General features: G+C 36.0%; 1 protein-coding gene across 48 annotated transcripts in view; it reads left to right on the plus strand.

Annotated features, from left to right (window-relative positions):
• CCDC15 (coiled-coil domain containing 15) overlaps positions 1-20,329 on the plus strand; it is a 78,919-nt gene that overhangs the window by 46,304 nt on the left and 12,286 nt on the right. For 7 of the 48 annotated variants that reach the window (XM_084976539.1, XM_021063084.2, XM_084976546.1 and 4 more), the window contains one exon: positions 9,774-10,565. The exons of the other annotated variants lie outside the window; for them this stretch is intronic. In XM_084976539.1, the coding sequence (XP_084832665.1) occupies positions 9,774-9,783 (10 nt within the window). In that variant the 3' untranslated portion in view covers positions 9,784-10,565. Of the gene's footprint in view, positions 1-9,773; positions 10,566-20,329 lie in introns of those variants that run through there. 48 annotated transcript variants of the gene reach the window in all.

Consider the following 20,329-nt stretch of genomic DNA (forward strand, 5'->3'; position numbering starts at 1 on the left):
TAATTAAAACAGTGTGGTATTGACATAAAAACAGATACTGTATCAGTGGAACAGAATAAAGAGCCCAGAAATAAATCAATTAATTTATGACAAAAAAGCCAAGAATATACAACAGAGAAAGTAAAGTTTTGTCACTAAGTGGTATTGGGAAAAGTGAACAACTGCATGCAAAAAAATTAAATTGGACCCCTGTCTTACACCAAAAATCAACCCAAAGTGGATTGAAAACTTGAACTTAAGATCTGAAACTGTACTGTACTAATTGTAATGTATACATGTAAGGATAACCTGACCCCCTTGCTGTACAGTGGGAAAATAAAAAAAAAAAAGATCTGAAACTGTAAAACGCCTAGAAGAAAGCACAGGGGTAAGCTCCTTGACATTATTCTCGACACAGTTTTTTTTATTATGATACCATAAGTACATGAAAGCAAAAATAATCTAGTGGGATTACAGTAGACTAAAAAGTTTTTACACAGCAAAGGAGATAACTCAACAAAATGAAAAGGCGATATACAAATGAGAGAAAATATTTGCAAACCATATAATCTGATAAGGTGTTCATATCCAAAATATATGAAACTCATCCCATTCAAAAGGGAAAAAAAGGCCCAGTTAAAAAATGGGCAAAGCACCTGAATAGACATTCTTCAAAAAAAACATACAAATGGCCAACAGGTATATGAAAAAGTGTTCAACTTTGCTAGTCATCATGAAAATACAAATCCAAACCATAATGAGGTACCACCTCACACCTATTTGAATGGCTATTATAAAAAAGCAGTTGATAAGTCCTGTCAACCATGTAGAAGAAGGGAACTTTTGTGCAGTATTGGTTAGGAAGATAAATTGATACAGACATTATGGAAAGCAGTATAGAAGTTCCCCCCAAAATTAAAAATAAAACTGCTATGTGATCCAGCAGTTCTACTTCTGGATATATGTTCAAAGGAAATTAAATCATTATCTCAGAGAGATATGTACACTGCTATGTTCATTGTAGCATTATTGACAATAGTCAAGACATAAAGCATCCTAAGTGTCCATCAACAAGTGAACAGATAAGGGAAAATGTGGGATAAATGAAACAGAATGTTATTCAGTCATGAAGAAAAAGGAAATCCTGTCATTTGTGACAGCATGAATGAAACTTGAGGACATTATGCTAAGTTAAATAAGTCAGACAAGGAAAGTCAAATAGTTTATGATCTTACATTTTATCTATCTATCTATCTATCTATTTATTTATTTTTTAGGGCTACGGCCATGGCATATGGAAGTTCTTGGGCCAGGGATTGAGTCTGAGCTGCAGCTGTAACCTGTGCCATAACTGCAGCAATGCCAAATCCTTAACCCACTCTGCCACAGTGGAAGCTCCCTGATCTGACATTTTAAGTCTTAAAAAGTTGAACTTATACAAACAGAGAATAAATTGGTGGTTGCCAGGACCTGTGGCAGCAGTGGAGGAAATGAGATGTTGGTCAAAGGACACAAACTTTTAGTTAAAAGATGAATAAATTCTGGGGATCTGACAATGTACAGCATGGTAACTATAGTATTACATACTTCATTTGCTGAGAGACTAGATTTTCTGTGTCCTGATCACATACAAAGAAAGATAACTTTGTGAGATAATGAATGTGTTAAATAACCTTATATTTCACTATATATATTTATAAAATTATTGGTATACATTATATACCTTAAAGTTACACAGTGTTTTTGTCAATTATATTTCAATAAAGCTAGGAAAAAAAATGTGAGTTCCAAGGCAAAGATCTCCTGTCTTACCCAGATCTGAGAATGATTCTGCATTTATTCAGCAGATATGAATTGGATATCTTTCATATGTTGAAATTGTTCTCGGCACAAGCATCGCAAAGATAAATAAAATGTGGTTTCTTTTCTTGAAGAATTCATTATCTAGGATGGTTGGGAGGAAGATTATATACTTATGAGTTATATAATTACTGTGATTGAAGTAAGTGAAGACAGAGCAAGTGCTTCCCCGAGAGCACCAAAGAAGAGAGATTACTAATTTCATCTGGAGAGTTAGAGAAATTATTACATTTCACTGGACCTAGTGAATAAATGTGTGTTTATTGGGGAAGTGGATAAGGATAGTGAAGTAGAAAAATCAGAAAAAACTGAGCCAGAGTGGAAGGAAATAATAGTATTCATGCAGAGTTTTATAATTTACAAGGGCTTTCATATATTGTTCATATATTGTTTTAGTGTTTCAACAATAAAATGAACATGTATTGAGAGACTACCACATGGTAGACACTCTACTATATACTGATAATATAAAATTTGAACATGTGGCAGGATAGTGGTTCATAGTGCAAGTTAGAATCAGCTAGTTTTAGGTTTGAATTTTCCACCTGTTAGCTGTGTAACTTTGAGCATAGTTCTTCACTTTTGAGACTCCATACCTTAAATGAGGATTATAATACCTACCTTCTAGGTTGTTGAAAGAATTAAATGGGGAAATATATGTAAAGTACTTAACATTGTACCTGGTGTTTAATAAAATCAAAATAAGTAGAGCCTATTACTACCATAATGATGATGGTGGTGATGATATCATGGTGCATAGGATGAACACCAAGGGAGAGCAGGCAAATGGAAAATAGAAAAAAGGAGATGAAAATAATAATTATAGTGCTACATAAAAAGTGAGGCAAGGACAGTGTGGGGAGGTCAAGAAAGGTCTATAAATGAGTTAATACTCAGGCAGGGTCTTGAAGGATGACCTGGAATCTGCTGGATGGTCAAGGAATTTAGTATGAAAGTATAAGATACCTTTGAGAAACAATGTGAAAACTTGAGGTGGCTAAACTGTTGGAAGTATAGTGGCAGAGGGGGTATAAAGAAGGTGATGAAAGATTTTAAGAAGTCTTATGATCTGATTTATATTTTAGAAAGATCACTCTGGCAGCAGAATACAGAATGATCTGGAGAGGACAGAGTCCAATTAAGAAGTTCCTGTTTAATGGTCGAGTTAGGAGGTGATGAGGTCATTGGAAATGGAGAGTAAGATATTTAATAAAATTTAAGGAGCAGAATCCATGGGACTTGATGGCCAATTGGGTTTGGGATTGAGAGAAGAGACAAGGGTAGTTTCTAACTTTCTTTTTGGATTACTGAATGAATGTTAATACCATTAACATAGGTAGATTTGACAGAAAGCTAGTTAAGTTCAGTTTTGGACATCAAGCTTGAGAAGCCTGTGGAATATTAATAGAGGGCTGACTTAACACATTTGGGAATAAGAAACCAGAGTTCAGGGAGCAATGGGAACTAAAGACTTTTTTCTTAGAAATTTTCAATGTATGTTTCAACATGAATTTGGACCAAGCACAGGGCCACTTCTGGGGGAGAGAGAATAAGCAAAGCTTTTGTTGGTCTTTAAGGAGCGGAATTCACAAAATTGGAGACAGAGAGTTTCAAACACTTGATCAGTTTTCTCCTTGAGACATTTGCCAAAGTCTAAATGTATGTGGGAAATAATGCTGAAAGGCTTAGTTGAAGACCTCTGGAAAACAGAGAAACTCAGTCTTGTGGTACTGAGTAGATGTAGAGTTCAGGACACCCCCCACCCCAAGGTGAGGTGGGGGGCAAAACCCAGTGAATATGCCAAGCTTTCAGTTGAAAGCTATAGAAAGTTATACACTAAGAAGATGGTCTAACCAACTATAGCATAAAGCCATACCCAAACTGCAAAGAAGCCTTGATTCTCCTGAGTGACTTGACTGAATTAAGGTGATGAACCCTGCACTCTCTGCCTAGCAGAGAAAAGGGTGAAGTCTTTCTGGTCATAGATAACATAGTTTGCAGGCTGTAAAGTTTTTTTAAAATGACATTCAGCCTTCAGTCAGAATTTCCTAGGCATGTCAAGAGATAGGACCAGGTAACCAAAAGCTAAGGGAAAGAAGAGACAACAGAAGCAGACTCACAGATGACACAGATATTGGTGTTATCAGACAAGGACTTTAAAACAGTTGGTTAAATACCCTCAGGTAAGTAGAGGAAAAGATGGAGAAAATAGATGAAAACATGGAGAATTTCACTAGAGAATTGGAATCTTTAAAATAAAATAAAAAGTCTGAAGTTTAAAAATATAATCTTAAAATCAACTCCATGTACAATGAGATACCACTTCATACTCATTCAAATAGCTCAAACAAAAAAACAAATTGTACTTAACAGTACCAGATGTGCCAGGGATATTGATTTTTTTTTATTACTCAAATGAATTTATCACATCTGTAGTTGTATAATGATCATAACAATCTGATTTCACAGGATTTCCATCCCACAGCCCAAGTACATCCCCCCACCCCCCAAACTGTCTCCTCCGGAGACCATAAGTTTTTCAATGTCTGTGAGTCAGCATCTGTTCTGCAAAGAAGTTCACTGTGTCCTTTTTTCAGATTCCACAGGTCAATGAAAGCATTTGATGTTGGTGTCTCATTGTATGGCTGAACTGTAACTCATGTATTGGTAGTGAAAGTGAAACAACTACTTCAGAAAACTGTTTAATATTTTTATATATTTAAACATATACCTACCCTGAGACTCAGCCACATTACTGCTAGATATTTCCTCAAGAAAAGTAAAAACATTCATAAAAATATTGAACAGTGACAGAGTATATTTTCAAGTGTCCATGGCATTTACCAAAATTGATCATATCCTGGGTTATTTTCTAGAGTATATTCTTTGACTATACCAGAAATTAGGCTAGGAATTAATAAGCAGTACAGTTTTTTTGTGTGTGTGTGTGTTTTGTCTTTTTAGGGCCTCACCCATGGCATATGGAGGTTCCCAGGCTAGGGGTCAAATCAGAGATGTAGCTGCCAGCCTACACCACGGCCACAGCAATGCAGGATCCGAGCTGTGTGTGCGCAACCTACACAGAGCTCATGGCAACACCGGATCCTTAACCCACTGAGCAAATCCAGGGATTGAACCTGTGTCCTCATGGATACTATTTGGGTTCTTTAACCACTGAGCCATAGCGGGAACTGCCAATAAGCAGTACATTTTTAACGAATTCTGGGTCAAAGATAAAATTACAGTGGAAATACTTTGAAGAGAACAAGAATGAAGATAAAGCATATCAAAACTTGTCAGACGCAGATAAAATTGCTCAGAGGGAATGTTAGATCCTTAATTGCAATTATCAGAAAAAATGAAAAGCTAGAAAAAAATCAGTATTGTAACTTGTTGTCTTAAGAAGCTAGGGAAAAATAGCATATCAAACCAAAAGAAGTCAGAAAGAATAGAAATCAATGAAATAGAAAACAAATGTACAGTGGAGAAAATCAGCAAAGCCAAAAATTAGTTCTTTGAAAATTTAGTCTGCCAAGGACATACCACTTTTGCTAATCAGTAAAAAGAAAAGAGAGAAGACACCATTTACCAATGTTAGGAATGAAGGAGGAGACATTATTACAGAGCTCAGAAACATTAAATGTTAATAAGGACTTTACACTAAAAATTTTGATTACTTTGATGAATTGGAAAAACTCCTTTAAAAATAAAAAACTGAAAATGAATGAAGAACTAGAAATATGAGTAATCCCATATCACTGACAGGCATTAAAGCACTCACTGAAAATCTTAGCAAAAAGAACTCAAGCTCAGGTCCAGGCACAGTTTTCATTTTGGGATCCCAAATATTTAAGGGAAAAAGTAACACCAAGGTTTATATAAACTACTCTAGAGAATGGAAAACAGGTAATACTTCCCAAATAATTGAGGAGGTAGTACCAGCCTGACAAGGATATTATAAGAAAGCAACATTTACAGACTGATTTCTTTCATGAACATAAATATGATAATTCCAAGTAAAGTGAGACGACCCAGTGACCTTTGAGGGACACTACTGCAAGAAGTCCTTTGGGCTTCTGTCTAAGCCTCTGCCTGCTTCTCCAGGGCAGGTTTTTATTTTATTATTATTATTATTATTATTTCTTTTTGTCTTTTTTTTTTTTTTCCTTTTCTAGGGCCACTCCTGTGGCATATGGAGGTTCCCAGGCTAGGGATCTAATTGGAGCTGTAGCTACCGGCCTAAGCCACAGCCACAGCAATGCAGGATCCGAGCTGCATCTGCGACCTACACCACAGCTCATGGCAACGCCGGATCCCCAACCCACTGAGCGAGGCCAGGAATTGAACCCGCAGCCTCATGGTTCCTAGTTGGGTTCGTTAACCACTGAGCCATGACGGGAACTCTGGGTTTTTATTTTTATTTTTATAGCCACATCTGTGGCATATGGCAGTTCCCAGGCTAAGGGGCGAATCAGAGCTGCAGCTTCAGGCCATAGCCACAGCAACGCCAAATCCAAGCCACATCTGTGATCTACACTGCAGTTTGTGGCAACACTGGAGCCTTAACCCACTGAGTGAGGCCAGGGATCAAACGGCATCCTTGTGGATACTAGTCGGGTTCTTAACCCACTGAGCCACAACAGGAACTCCAGGGAGGCTTCTTAGAACTCTTGAACTTCTGCCAAGTCATGGACCCAATGGAAACAAAGCTTTTTGCAAAAAGAATGATGATCAATAGGAGTTCTCTTCATGGCTCAGCGTTTAATGAACTCAGCTAGGATCCATGAGGATGAGGGTTTGATCCCTGGCCTCACTCAGTGGGTTAGGGATCCGGCATTGCAGTGAGCTTTGGCATAGGTTGCAGATACGTGTTGGAGCCCATATTGCTGTGGCATAGGCCAGCAGGTGTAGCTTCGATTCGACCCCTTGCCTGGAAATTTCCATATGTCACGGGTGTGGCCCTAAAAAGCAATAAATAAATAAATAAATAAATAAATAAATAAATAAATAAAAAGAATGATGATGAACTAAAGGACTAAATTAAACATTCCAAGATGTTTAGGAATTGTCTTTCACTGGTGGATATAAATCATTTTTTTCTATTCTTACTGTGTTTCAAAAAATTTTTTTTTTGTCATTTGTATATTTTACTTTGGGAGCCTAAGCAGTATGTACATTGTAAGGGGCCTCTTGAATAGCCTGTTTATTTTGCTATAGAGAATACAAAGGCTTCTGAAGTTTTTATGTGGCAGTCCAGTGGTGAGAATAGTTTTCCTGTGAGGTGATTAGCAATTCCTTTGGTATATTTTTATTCTCACATTTTTCCCCTCTTTGGTATATGTTATAATACTATTGTCCTAAAAGCAACTTGACAAAAATTGCTGCAGTGAAAAAATGTGTGTGTGTGTGTGTTTTGGATTGGGGTAGAAGAGGCTTGGAAACATCCTCATGAGGTTGTATAGGGTGGCCTTTAAGCAGGATTCTATTTTAATATTTCAAGAATCTCTTCTATTCTTGATGTTCTTTAGGACTATAAATTAGCTCCCTGGATAATAATTTCAGAATTTAAGGACATTGGCTCTCAGAAAGTTCATTCTTATATCTGGCCAGATTTGTCTTACTGTAACCTAGTCATTTAGCCATAATTATGATCTGATCTACATCAAAAAAAATCTCAGTTCTGTGGTTCCCATATTAAAGAATTTTTACAGACTCATCAGGCAGCAGACAGAATGGAAATTTAGTTCAGTTCATTTAACCCATGCTAAGACATCTCTGCTGTGGGTATTTTATGTCTACCCTAAATCTTCTTATGACATGCCTACCACATGGCATAGTCAGTGGGGAATTCTTTAGCTGTACTGCTGACCTTCTCTGAAAGCTTTTCTGCTTAAGGCTTTTGTTTTATTGCCATTTTCTCACTGGATAATCTTTTTCTTGTTGGATTTATACTCTTGATCCCAGGAAAAATATGAAGGGCTCTGTCTTAAAGATGGTATCAGAACATTAAGTTTGTTGTCATTGATAGTTTGCAAACAATTAGATTTTTTTTTTTTTTTTTTTGCTTTTTCCTGTGGAAAAAACTAAATCATGCCTGCCTTCTTTGCATGGGGGTCATATGTTTTCACTTAATGACAGAAACCACTATAGCAGCATTCTAAAGTAAATATACATCTACTTTCTAAACAGGGGGTTATAATAACCAATTTACCCAGTTTTTATAAGGATCAAATGATACGTTTGCATTAAGTCATTTAACAGTTCTTTATTTAGCACCTATTAATTGGCCAATGTGATAATAAGGGGATGCAAAAAATGGAAGACATGATCGCATCCTTCAAGGATCTTACTAAATAGATTTCACTGACTAATGGGGAGGCAGATAAATGAATTGATAATTATAATACTGTATTATAAGTATTATAAGACATCGTAGCATGTGATTAAGAACATGGGGAGATATGCGTCGAAGTCCCAGCTCTGCAACTTTGGGAAAGTTATCTTCTGTAAGCCTCAGTTTCTTCTCTACAAAACAGGAGCAATAATGATATATACCTCAGAAAGTTGCTATGAGGATTCAATGTGGATGGTAAATTAGCTAAATATAGAATCTGGCACATAGTATGTGCTCAATAAATGTTAGTTACCAAATACTTACTGGGAAAAATAACACCAAATTTTACAGAAAATATTCCGGTGAATGGAAAACAGGAAATACTTCCCAAATAATTATAGGAGCCAATATAACCTTAATACCAACTTTCCTTCTATGGACATTATAAGAAAGCAATATTACAGACTTAATTTCCTTCATCAACACAAATGTAAAAGTCTCAAAGTATTAGTAAAATAAAATCTTTCTTCTAATGTCATTAGAAGGAAATATTACAAGAATATGTGAGAGCACAGAGACTGTTTTGAACTCAAAATTGAGGGTTTGATGTCTCAGGACAAGGAGCATTTCCTGGGCTGAGTTCTGCAGGGTTAGAAGAAGTAGTGTGAGATAAAGATGGATTGGGGAAAAGAGTAGATGGGAATTCTAGGCAAAAAGAATAGCATTGCAAAAACAGTAACTCTGGAGAGACTGTGACACTTCCGAGCTGGATGTGATTGGAGCTAAAGGAATGACAAGAGGTAAGCCCTATGAAATGAGAAAAAAATCATAAAGAACTTTGCATTTCATGAGAAGGAATTTGGGTTTTATTTTGAAAACAGGAGCCATTTAGCGGCATTGTGAGAAATAGATAAAATGACTAAGATTAGATATTAGATTATTGAAGTAATACAGAGAAGATGAGAAGTAAAATTAATTTTTTAAAGGTTATTAAATATTAAGCCCTTATTGTATGTGAGGTGCTTTACATGGATTATCATCTCATTTAATTGATATACAATTCTGTAGGGTTGTGGCTATCAGGCACTGAGTGTTTACAATGCGCCAGGCATAGTGTTAAAGGTTTTAGAAGCATTAGCTCATTTGTCTGCTTCAGTAACTTTATGAGGTAAATTTTATTATTATTTTTGTTTTACAGATGAGAAAATGAGTCTAGAGAAGTTAAGTAGTTTGCCTAAGATTAAAATCACACTTAGTAATGGCAGAACTGAGATTCAATCCCAGATTTGTTTGACTCCATCACTTAACCTCTTTGAAGTCTGTAACTTTAAGTTATAAGCTGGGGCCAGGAAGGCAGTGAGGAGGGAGGCATAAGAGATAGAATTGATAAGATATTGTCAGAGGAGAATTTAAGGGAAAGTCCCAGGTTTATGGCATAGGCCACCGGGCAAATGAGTTACTATAAAACAGATTTGCCAGGAAGGAGGTAGAGGCAGAGAGGATAAATTTAGTTTGTGGCATATTGGGTTTGAAATGCTTAAAGGAATCCAAGTAGAGGGTCCAATAGGAAACATTAAATTATTTTTAATAATGCTTTCAGACATCCCTAAGGAAGAATACTATCAGAATCAAGAAGCGGAGAAGCAGAGAAAAAGGTTGACAGAAAAACAGCAGGCAAAGATTTAGACTGTGCTAGATTAGACCTTAATCCTGTTGTGCCAAAGAGGAAGATTTCTTTCACCTCCTTGAGAAGTTCTTTTTAACAGAGCACCTCTTTAGCTCCTGAAATAAATCTATTTCCTGTTCTTAGATGCACAATTCCTTTTATTTGATAGTATTGGTTTTGGCAAATTTCTGTAATTGCTCAAGAAATATGAGTCCATAGAGCCAGAGATAGCCCTCGTTTTTGGTTCTAGGTCTCAATCTTTGTTTAAATTTGTAAAGGATTAGTAGTGTAAACTTATGTGGAAGGTAACTGAATAACAAGAGTTGTTGTAATTATAAGAATATATTTTTAATGTAGTTTGCTTGTGATATCACTTTATTTTCAGGATTTTCTTCAAAATGTAAATATTGACACCTACTTGTTCAGTTGTGCACACACCCAGTGTAGCAAGTTTACAATCAATTTGCAATTTATATTCTTACTGAATATAAATATCTCTTTTATTGAAAGTCTGACACTGGTTTCAGAATACCTTGTAGCATAACCAGGCAAACCACTATAATTGTATTCACGTCAATGCTCTGTGGAAAACCGATATTGTTGACAGGTTGATTTCCAACCTAGTTTAGTTTCTCTTGTGTATCAGCTAAAAGGTATATATATGCAAGAAGCTTTAAACACATCAGAAGAGAATAAACTTGTTTATAGAATAATTGTTTATATCAATCTTTTTAGTTGACTTTGCCTTTTTTGTCTTTATGATCCTTTCTGAAATTACTATATGGCAGTAGTTTTTAACCTGAGAATCTGACCAAAGCTGTAGATTCTTTTCCCAGAAAAATACTTTTGTGACACTCAAGTGGAATGTCAAATTGGGAGGCAGTTAAATAGGTTTGAATCTCAGGGGAATGGTCTATGCTGGAGGTGGAGCTTAATGAGTTACAGGCGATGGTGTATGGTAACTGAGGCAGGCAATATACGTAAAGTCACCTGGGGAGAAGGCATAGAGTAAGAAGTGGGAGAATGCCTAGATGTAGTGTATTTCTGCTTATGTACTATTACTTTTTGGAGGGCCACAAACTTTAAATATTTAAGATATTTTATTCCTTCGAATCAATTTTTGCCACATTGGGTACAATGTTGCCCTTGTTGAGAATGTACATAGTAGGTGGATTAATTGACCTGTACGCTGCCATTGACCTTAAAGAGTTATTTTGGTGGAGTGATTGATGGGTCTTCAACCTGTATTGGAGTGGGAGAGGAGATCAGGAAATAGAGACAGAAGGTCTAGACAGCTCTCTTGAGGTGTTTCACTGTGAGGAGAGGAATAGCAAGGGGAGAGGGGTAAAGGGACTGATTCCATCATTTAGTAATTGTCTCATTATCAAGACCTAAGGGGATCATGTGTTTCCTTAGCTCTTAGTTTACTGGTATAGAGCATTGTACTAGTAACTAAGCTGTTCTATTGTCATTCACTTGGCTCCTTTTATATTTCACTATTGAAAACCTCAGTTTGGTTTCTTATCTACAGAAAAATCTTTTCACATTTGCCTTTTTCACAAGCTAAGGAATTATTGAACTAATCAAATACAAATGTCTTCAAAATATTTACTTTTCTTTACTGACTCTACTTGGAATAAGAGCTCTATGTATGTAGATCTCTAGCCAAGAGCGCCTGTGGTCTCAGACTCATCTTTTTTATTTTTTTTTGTCTTTTGTCTTTTGTCTTTTTAGGGCCACACCCGCAGCATATGGAGGTTCCCAGGCTAGAGGTCTAATTGGAGCCGTGGCTGCTGGCCTACACCACACCACAGCAACGCCAGATCTGAGCCGCGTCTTCAACCTACACCACAGCTCACAGCAATGCCAGATCCTTAATCCACTAAGCAAGGCCAGGGATTGAACCCACAACCTCATGGTTCCTAGTCGGATTCATTTCCACTGCACCAAAATAGGAACTCCTAGACTCATCTTTTAACTTTTGTACTCTTACAATGTTTTTCTTTCATTCTCTTACTTATTTCATGCATTATATTTTAAGAGAGTAAAGTGACATGTTTTAAAGTCATTTGTGAAGAAGTTTATGTCTTGTTTTCCCCCACATGTCTAGTACACTGCCTTATATGCCTTTAAATCTTGATCCTTACTGGTTATAAAAACATAGCTCTCTGCTCAATTTGCAATAATGAGATTTCTTACCTCTACCCTATTACAATTTTATATTGCATACGAGTTTGAATCATACCATAAAAGCTATATTTATGTTCTGTATCCTTTGAGGAGTACTCAATTTAGACTTACAAGAAAGAATGGCAAGTGAGAGAGAACAGTTATAAGAAAATCTTTGTTTAAAGTGGCCTTGTCACTCTGTTAAAGGTGGCGAGGGATTAGTTGTCAGAATCTGAATGGATTTAGTTCCACATACAAGTTTTTTGTACTTTTCCAGTTCCTGATCTTTCAGCCTTTGTAGTACAGCTTCCTGCTTTTTAGTATATTCTTGTGTTAATCTAACTAAAAGGAAGTCCATAATTCCCCTGGAGTAAATAGCCTGCTACAGATGGATAGAAGCCCAGAATTTTCAGCAATCCGTGCTGTATTGAAGAGGTATGAGTATGAATTGACCTCATGCCACTGTTCAGAAAACAATAGCTCATTTGTTTCAAAGTAATTTTTAGCAACTGACATTATCAGCATGTATTTATAAGTTCTGGTTTTGAATTAGTTATATTTCTTTCTTTTTTTTGTTGTTGTCTTTTTAGGGCTGCACCCATGGCATAATGGAGGTTCCCAGGCTAGGGGTTGAATTGTAGCTGTAGGCCTACGCCACAGCCAAGCAGTGTGGGATCTGAGCCGTGTCTGTGACCTACACTACAGCTCACAGCAATGCTGGATCCTTAACCCACTAAGCGAGGCCACGGATTGAACCCATGTCTGAGTCACGACAGAACTCCCTGCATTAGTTATATTTCTTAACAAAAGCTCTAAAGTTAGATTTTCTGAGTTTTCTTGATGAGCTTCTCCTTTCCTTTCTGCTAGTAGGTAAGATTAAATAAACTATATATAGTATAAATTTTGATATTTTCACATGCATAATTGCTATTATTGTCAAGTAATGAACATATGTATCATCCTAAAAAGTTTCCTTATGCCCTTAGTAATCCCTCATTTCTCCCCCTGCCCCCTTCCCTAGGAAACAGCTGGTTGGCTTTCTGTCACTTTAGATTGATTTACATTTTCTGAAATCATACAACATGTACTCTTGTGCCCAGCTCCTTTTATTCAGAGTAATTATTTTGAGATTTGTCTTTGTTGTGGTATCAAGAGTTTATTCCTTTTTGTTACTGGATAGTATTCCATTAGCTGGATATACCATAGTTTATTTATCCATTCATAGGTTGATGGACATTTGGGTTGTCTCCAGTTTTGGTTATTGCACATAAAGCTGCAGTGAACATTTGTGTGCAAGTTTCTGGAAATATGTTACCTTTTCTCTTGGGTAGATACCTGGGAGTAGAGTGGATCATCATGGTATGTATATATTTCATTTTTTAAAGAAACTATCAAACTGTTTTCCAAAGTGGTCGTACCACTTTATATTACCACTAGCGGTGTAGGAGAGTTCAGGTTTCCTTACATCATCACCAACACTTGGTACAGTCAGTCTTTTTCATTTTAGCCATTTCAATAGGTATGCAGTGGTATCTCGTGGTTTTAGTACACTTCCTGAATGACTGAAGATGTTGAACATCTTTTCAAGTGTTTACTTTGTCATCTGTATATTGTTTTGGGTGAAGTATGTTCCAACCCAATTTTTAAATTGAGTTATTATCTTGTTATATTGAGTTCTTTTTTTTTTTTTGTCTTTTGTCTTTTTGTCTTTTGTTGTTGTTGTTGTTGTTGCTATTTCTTGGGCCGCTCCCGTGGCATATGGAGGTTCCCAGGCTAGGGGTCCAATCGGAGCTGTAGCCACCGGCCTACGCCAGAGCCACAGCAACGCGGGATCCGAGCCGCGTCTGCAACCTACACCACAGCTCACGGCAACGCCGGATCGTTAACCCACTGAGCAAGGGCAGGGACCGAACCCGCAACCTCATGGTTCCTAGTCGGATTCGTTAACCACTGCGCCACGACGGGAACTCCCAAGAGTTCTTTAATATAATCTGAATACAAATCGTTTATAGATATACGCTATGCAAAGATTTTCATCTTTCAGTTTGTTCCTTTATAGATTGTACTTTTGGTGTCATATTTAAGAAATCATTGCCTAACCCAAGATCACAAAAATTTTCTTTTTTGTTTTCTCCTAGAAAGATTGTAATTTTAGATTTTATTTTTAGGTCTGTAATTCATTTTGAGTTAATATTCATATATGGTGTGAAGTTTTTTTTGTACATGGATATCCATTTGCTGAAAAGCTATTCTTTCTCCAATGCATTGCTTTTGTGCATTTGTTCAAAATCTTTTGTCCAACAAACAATAAAAGAGAAGATTGATAAGTTGGACTTCAAAATTAAAAACCATCAAGAAAGTGAAAAAAAAAAAAGAAAGTGAAAAGACAACTACATAATGTGAGAAATTATTTGTAGATCATATATCTGATGAGAGTTGTATTCCGAATATATAAAAAAAGTTTACAACCCAATAATAAAAAGATAATCCAATTGAAAAGTGGACCAAGGATTTAAATAGACATTTCTCCTAGGAAAATATATAAATTGCTAATAAGCACTTGAAAAGATGCTCAACATCATTAGTTCCTAGGAAATGGAAATCAAAGCTACAATGAGATACCACTTCACATGCATAAGAATAGCCATATTAAAAAAGACAGGAGAGTTCTCTGGTGGTCTAGTGGTTAGGACTCAGCACTTTCACTGTTGTGGCCTAGGTTTGATTCCCTGGTCTGGGAACTGAGATCACACATCAAACCACTGAAAAGAAAAAAAAGGGGTTGGATTTCCTACTGTGGCTCAGCAAGTAAAGAACAGAACATAGTGTCCGTGAGGATGTGGGTTTGATCCCTGGCCTCACTCAGTGGGTTAAGGATCCAGGGTTGGTTGCACCAAGCAGTGGTATAGGTCACAGATGCAGCCTGGCGCTGATGTTGCTGTGTCTGTGGCATAGGCCAGCAACTGCAGCTCCAACTTGACCCCTAGCCCAAGAACTTCTGAATGCTATGGGTGTGGCCCTGAAAAAAAAAAAAAAGATGGATTATAGCAAGTGTTGATGAAGATATGGAAAAATACAGTGAATTTCTATATATTGTTGCTATAATCACTTTGGAAAACAGTTGAGCAATTTCTCAAAAGGTTAAACATAGAGTTACCAGTATGACTCAGCAGTTTCATTCCTGGGTCTATATCCAAGAGAACTGAACATGTACATCTACACACAAACTTACAAAAATGTTCATAGCAGCATTATTCAAAATAACTAGGAAGTTGAAGCTTCTTGAATGCCCCCAAACCGATGACTAGATAAATAAAATGTGGTATATCTATATAGTAGAATATTATCAATAAAAAAGAATTAAATACCCGTGCATGCTACAACAAGGATGGACTTTGAAAACATTATTCCAAGTGAAAGAAGCCAGTCACAAAAGGCCACATATTTTGTGACCCCATTATATGAAATGTCAAGGATAGGCAAATCTATAGAGACAGAAAAATGAGTGTTTGTCTAGGTCTAGGTGGAAAGAGTGACTGCTAGTGAGTACAAGGTTTCTTTTGGGGAGGATGAAAATTGCGTAATGGTCATGTGAACTTTATGGAGTGCAAATAATACCTCAGTAAAAGTGTTAAAAATGAGTTGTTCGTATATGCGTGGATTTATTTCTGGACATTCTCTTCTGTTGTCCTGATCTATTTGTCTGTCTTTATGCTTATACCATGCTGTTCTGATTGGCATAGTTTTATAATCTTGCTTGAAATCAAATAGCTAATTTAGCCTTCCAATTTTTCCCCCCCAGAGTTGTCTTGGCTATTCTAGGCCCTCTGCATTTCCATATGAATTTTAAAATCAGTTTTTCAGTTTCTCCCAAGAAACTTTGGATTTTGATTGGGATGTGTTGAATCTATAAATTGTTTGAAGAGAATTGCTATCATTAAGATGTTGAGACTTAATGATAGTGAGTCTTCCAACCCAGGAACATGTGTTTAGTTGTTCTTTAGTTTTTTTTTAGTTGTATTTTTCAGTGTATAGGTCTTTTACATTTTATGTCAGATCTATCCTAAAGTAGTTTTATTTTTAAAAACTACTGTAAATGGTATTTTTAAAAATTTTCAATTTTTGATTTTTTGTTTTTTGTGGTTGCTGCTACTACATGGAAATACATAGTTGATGTTTGAAGGTATGATCTTGTACTCATTAATTCCATTGGATTTTTTTTTAATACAATCATGTCTTCTTCAGAGGTAGTTTTACTTCTTCTTCTTCTTTTTTTTTAAAAATTTTATGGCCACACCTGTGGTACATGGAAGTTCCCAGGCCAGGGGTTGAATCTGAGCCACAGCTACAACCCAACACCGCTGCTGTGGCAACACTGGATCCTTTTAACCCACTGTGCTGGGCCAGGGATTGAACCCACACCTCCACAGTGACCTGAGCCACTGCAATCAAGATTCTTAACCCACATGCCATGGCAGGAACTCCACAAAGGCATTTTCACTTCTTCCTTTAAATCTGGATGTCTTTGATTTCTCTTTCTTGCCTAATTATACTGGCTGGGACCTCCAGAACAACACTGATTTGTAGTGATAAGAGTAGACAATCCCTAATCTTAGAAAGCATTTAGTCTTTCAACATCAAGTATGATGTTAGCTATAATATTTTCTCAGGTTCCCTTCTCTTCCTAGTTGTTGAGAATTTTTATCAGGAATGGATGTTGAATTTTGTCAATTTCTTTTTATCTCTAGTGAGATGATCACAGTTTTACTTTTTTATTTTGTTAATATGGTGGTTAACATTGCTTTTTGATTGTTAAACCAACCCTGCATTCCTGGGGTTATGCACCACTTGGTAATAATGTATTATCCTTTTAATATATTATTTGATTAGATTTGCTAAAAATTTTGTTTAGAACTTACTTCTGTGTTCTAAGAGATATTGGCTTGTAGTTCTCTTGTAGTATCTTTGGTTTTGTTTTCTGGGAAACACTAGCCTATTCATAGAATGGATTGGGAAGTATTTGCTCTAATTTAAGAGGAAGAGTTTATGCAGAATTGGTATTGTGCTTTCCTTAACTTTTTGGTAGAATTTGCCAGTGAATCTCCCTGGTTCTGGACTTTTGATTGTGGAAATGCTGTTAACAACAGTTTTCACATTGATAATAGATGTAGGGCTGATCAGTTTTTTTGTTTGTTTGTTTGTTTTTGTTTTTTTCCTACATGAGGCTTTAGTAGTTTGTCTCTGTGGACAAATTTGTCATTTCATCTAAGTTGTATAATTTATTTGGTAAGAATTGTTCTTAGTATTTTCTTATTGCCCTTTTAATATCTGTAGAATCTGTAGTGGTTTCATCTCTCTTAAGTTTTTAATCTTTAATTGGTGTCTTTGCTCTTTTTTTCATGATCAGATAAGGTCAAGATTTATCAATTTTATTGATCTTCTCAAAGCCCTAGCTTTTGGTCATTATTTTTTTTCTATTCTTTTTTCTAGTTCATTGATTTCTGCCTCAATCTTTATCATTTCTTTCCACTGCTTACATTAGGTTTAATTTCCTCTTCTTTTTTAGGTTTTTTTAGGTAGACAATTAGGACATTGATTCGATGACTTCCTTTTTTAGTAGGCATTTAGTGCCATAAATTTTATGCTAAATACTCTTTAGTAGCACTTAATAAATTCATTTTCATTTGGTTCAAAACCTTCTAATTTCTCCTTTTTTCATCTTTGATCATGAGTTATATAATTTACAAGTATCGAGATTTTTCAAGGATCTTTCTGTTATTGATTTCTAATTCCATTGTGCTCTGTATGTCTTGAATCCTTTTGAATTTACTGACAATTGTTTTATGGCTCAGAATTTGATTTATCATGGTAAATGTTCAATAACCTTACAATAGAAGAATGTGTATTCTGTTGTTCCATAAGTGTGTATTTTGCTATTCTATAAATGTTGTGGAGTATTTTATAAATGTTCATTAGGTCAAGTTGGTTGATGATGTTGATCAAATTTTTATCTTTGCCATTTTAATGCCTACTTATTCTATCAATAATTGAGATGGGATATTAAAAATCTCTGCCTGAAACTGTGGATTTGGTGTATCTTTTTGCAATGCCATCAGTCTTTGCTTCATGTATTTTGAAGCTGTATTACTAGATACATAAATATTTGGGATTGTTGTGTCTCTTCAGTTGTCTCCATAATTATGAAGTGATCTTCTTCATCTCTGATAATTTGTTCTGAAGTCTACATTGCCTGATATTAATATAGCCACTCCAACCTTCTTTTAACTTGTGTTAGCATTTCTTTTATATTGCTTTATTTTTAATCTATTTGTTTATATTTAAAGTGCATTTCTAATCTCATAGTGTTGCAATTAGAAAAGATGCTTGATATGATTTCAGTTTTCTTAAATGTACTGAGGCTTGATTTGTGGCCCAACATGTGATCTCTCCTGGAGAATGGTCCAAGTGCACTTGAGAAGAATGTGGATTCTGCTGCTTTCAGATGGAATGTTCTATAAGTATCAACACTATGATATTAGAAATCAATTACAAGGGAAAAAACTGTAAAAAATACAGAAACATGTTTAGTTAAACATAATGCTACTAAACAACCAAAGGATCACTGAAGAAATCAAAGAGGAAATCAAAAAGTACCTAGAGACAAATGTCAGTGCAGCAAAAGCAGTTCTAAGAGGGAAGATTATAGCAAAACAACCTTATTTCAGGAAACAAGAAAAATCTCAAATAACCTAATCTTACATCAAAAACAACTAGAGAAAGAAAAACAAAACCCAAAGTTAGTAGAAGGAAAGAAATCATAAAGATGAGAGTAGAAATAAATGAAATAGAGATGAAGAAAACAATAGAAAAGATGAATGAAACTAAAAGCTGGTCTTTGAAAGGTTTATCAACAAAATTGATAAACCTTTAGCCAGACTCATCAAGAAATAAAAGGAGAATAAGTCCAGATACCATCCACTCCAACTCCTACTCATTGTGGACACTGTTGGACACCTTCTATACCATTCCCTTGCAGCAACTTTTTGGGCAGTAATACCTGGTTGGGAGACTACCTTGGAAGGGATAGCATCTAAAATAACTCATCCTACACTATTTAACTTCTAAGTTGGCTGGAAAAATAATGTTAACCAGTGCGACACTGGCTTTCTGCCCTCACAGCACAGAAGGGACAGCTAGCTAGGTGTTTTACTCCTCCCATAGACAGGCCTACACCCTATCTCCGCAGGAAGTAGTTACTAAACAGTCATCACCCCATATCCACCTTCAAGCATAAAGGGTATAAAAGAGTTGGAGGGGGAAATGATAGGGATAGAGTAGGATAGTTACACAGGTAGTTGTAGAAGTCCTGGTAGGGGACCAGAGATACAGAGGGAAATCTAGGGAACTTTGGGATAAGTTAATGATCACTCAAGAAAGCTATCAGAACATCATGGAATGAAACAGGCTTGCTTAACTACAAAACCATAAATAAGAGCACGAGATGTGCCTCCAGTCATTAAGTGAAAAATAAAATGAGGCCCGCATTCAAGTTCAGCAAGTTAATGATCCTTGGGACCAAAGACAGGAATTTAAGGGAAAGATGACATTCCAAAGTATCCTGAGATGATTGAACATATTTTAGTGTATGTTACCACCTTCTGGTGATTTGAATAAGCGCCTTGACAGTCCTAGTTTGACCTCATATGGTCAAATACTCTCTTACCCAATACTAAGGAGGAGCTATTGATGTAAGCCTGACATCTACTAATCTACTCGAAGAATGAGGAAGAAGTCCGCACTTTGCTTGGATTACAAATATGTAGTCCATATAATCCTCGGGGCAGAACCTCCTCGTTTACCCACTTGTGTCCCTCACAAGCATCCTATCTTAATAAATGTATCTTTGGCCTATCAAAAAAAAAAAAAAAAAAAAGAAAAGAAAAACAAAGGGAGAAGGCTCAAATCAATAAAATTAGAAATAAAAAACTGATAGCACAAAAATACAAAGGATCATAAGAGACTGTTAAAAACAACTCTGTGCCAATAAAATGGACAACCTAAAAGAAATGGACAAATTCTTAGAAAGATAGTCTTCTAAGACTGAGTCAAGAAGAAATACAAAATAGGAACAAACCAAGCACAAGTGCTGAAATTGAAACAGTGATTAAAAACTTCCAACCAACAAAAGTTCATGACCAGATTGCTTCACAGATGAATTCTGTCAAACATTCAGAGACGAGTTAACACCTGTCCTTCTGAAACGCTTCCAAAAAATTGCAGAAGGAACACTTGCAAGCTTATTCTATGAGGCCATCATCACC

Source organism: Sus scrofa, chromosome 9 (assembly GCF_054392235.1).
Source record: "Sus scrofa isolate SSC_HxYL_T2T_F1_AM1 chromosome 9, Sscrofa_HxYL_maternal_Yorkshire_Landrace_v2.0, whole genome shotgun sequence".
NCBI lineage: Eukaryota > Metazoa > Chordata > Mammalia > Artiodactyla > Suidae > Sus > Sus scrofa.